Here is a 1,674-nt window from a genome sequence, read left to right on the forward strand (position 1 = left end):
CCCTCCAGGCCCCCCGCTCCCCCGCGCCCCCCGCACACGCAGCGCGGACCCGGCCGTGCCCACGATCGTGCTCTTTTATTGTCGCTGCGGGGCCGTGCAGGGACCACGCGGGACATCCCCGACAGCGGTGGGGAGGGGACGGGAGGGGCCCCCCCGACAGCGGGACACCCCCGGACCGGGTTTTGGGGGTCCCCGGCCCTCCAGAGCGGGGTCCCGCGCTGGTCCTGGATCCCCTGGGAGAGATGGGGAGGATTTGGGGGGACAGGGGGATGGGCGGTGTGGTCACCACGAGGAGTCGTCATCTCCATACCTGCGGGAAGAGCTGGCGTGAGAAAAGGGGGTAACGAGACCCCCCCCAAACCGCCCCGGGACCCCAAACGACCCCGGGACACCCAGCCCGGGGTGCGGGCGAGGGTGCAGCGGGGCGATGGACACAGGGACGGCGACAGCGACAGCGACACTCACCGTGACCTGTCACTGCCGGTCCCCAGGAGCAGCTCCGTCACCGCCGCACCGGGGCTGGAGCGTTTCCCGTACCTGCGGGGACACGGGGCACGCGCGTGAGCCACGGGGACCCCGCGGGSGCGCGCACGGGACCCGCCGGTGGGGACAGGGACACTCGAGTGCCACTGGYGCTCACCTCTGCCGCGTGACCAGGTTGATGTAGTGGCGAAGGGCCGAGAAGTAGCGGGCCATCTCCTCGGGGGACGCGTCGTCTCCGGGGCTCTCGGGTTTCGGGGGGTACGCGGCCRCCAGGCACAGCAGGACACAGAGGGACACGGCCACCAGCGCGCGCCACGGCCGCGGGGATGTCACCATCTGCGGGGGAAAAGGGGGCGAGGGGCGGCTGTGGCTGCGGGTGGGGGTCCTGCATCGCCCCCGGGTCCCCCCATGGCCCTCGGGTCCCCCCATCGCCCTCGGGTCCCCCCATCGCCCTCAGGACCCGGCTCTGCCCCCCACCAAACCCCCGGAGCTGTCACATCCCCATTCCCTGTGGCGATGTCACCGATGTCACCTCTCCTGTCTCACCCCCATTCCCAGTGGCGATGTCACCTCTCCGGGGCACCCCCAGCTCCCCAAGCGTTTTGTTCATCCCCCACGCGGGACCCGGCCCCACYCAAGCGACATTTTCACTCCCCATGTCCCACGGGGACATCTCCGCCCCAGCGACATTCCCCCCCCTCGATGTCCCCAAGGCAGCTGTCGCACCCCGAGACCCACGTGCACCCAAAGGGACAGCTCCGCTCCACGGACCCCACGTGTCCCCAGGGTGATTGTCCCTCCCGGGGTCCCGACATCCCCCCAGCCCCGTCCCCGCACTCACGATGGCAGAGGCACAGGTGACAGGCAGGGCCTGGCCGTGGGGTGACAGTGCCGGGGACACGGCGGCTCCCACACCCACCCGGGGTTTTATAGCCTTGGGAGGGGGCTGCTGGCTCCTCCCTCACGCGTGACAGACCCACGGGCACGCCACGGCCAGGGGACACGTGCCAGCACCTTGTCATTGTCCCCCGGGCTCTGAGGGGTGGGGGGAGACGGAGCGTGGGGGGCACGGGTGGGACACACGGACACGGGGACACGCGTGTGGCCACTGGACACGGACATAGACACGGGTGTGACATGTCACCGTGGCACACACAGAGTCAGGTGAGACGCATGAATGTGGCACACGAG

The 1,674-nt window shown here is 70.7% G+C and overlaps 1 protein-coding gene across 1 annotated transcript; it reads right to left on the reverse strand.

Annotated features, from left to right (window-relative positions):
- Window positions 1–135: 135 nt before the first annotated feature.
- On the reverse strand, window positions 136–819 carry LOC130587450 (peptide YY-like). The gene is made up of 3 exons (XM_057388426.1): window positions 641–819; window positions 466–537; window positions 136–310 (listed from the first exon to the last, which is right to left on the reverse strand). Exons 1-3 carry the CDS (start codon window positions 817–819, stop codon window positions 283–285), a joined length of 279 nt encoding a protein of 92 aa, XP_057244409.1. The 3' UTR covers window positions 136–282.
- Window positions 820–1,674: the final 855 nt, after the last annotated feature.

Source organism: Malurus melanocephalus, unplaced genomic scaffold (genome assembly GCF_030028575.1).
Source record: "Malurus melanocephalus ecotype Western Australia unplaced genomic scaffold, MMel_1.1 scaffold_1917, whole genome shotgun sequence".
NCBI lineage: Eukaryota > Metazoa > Chordata > Aves > Passeriformes > Maluridae > Malurus > Malurus melanocephalus.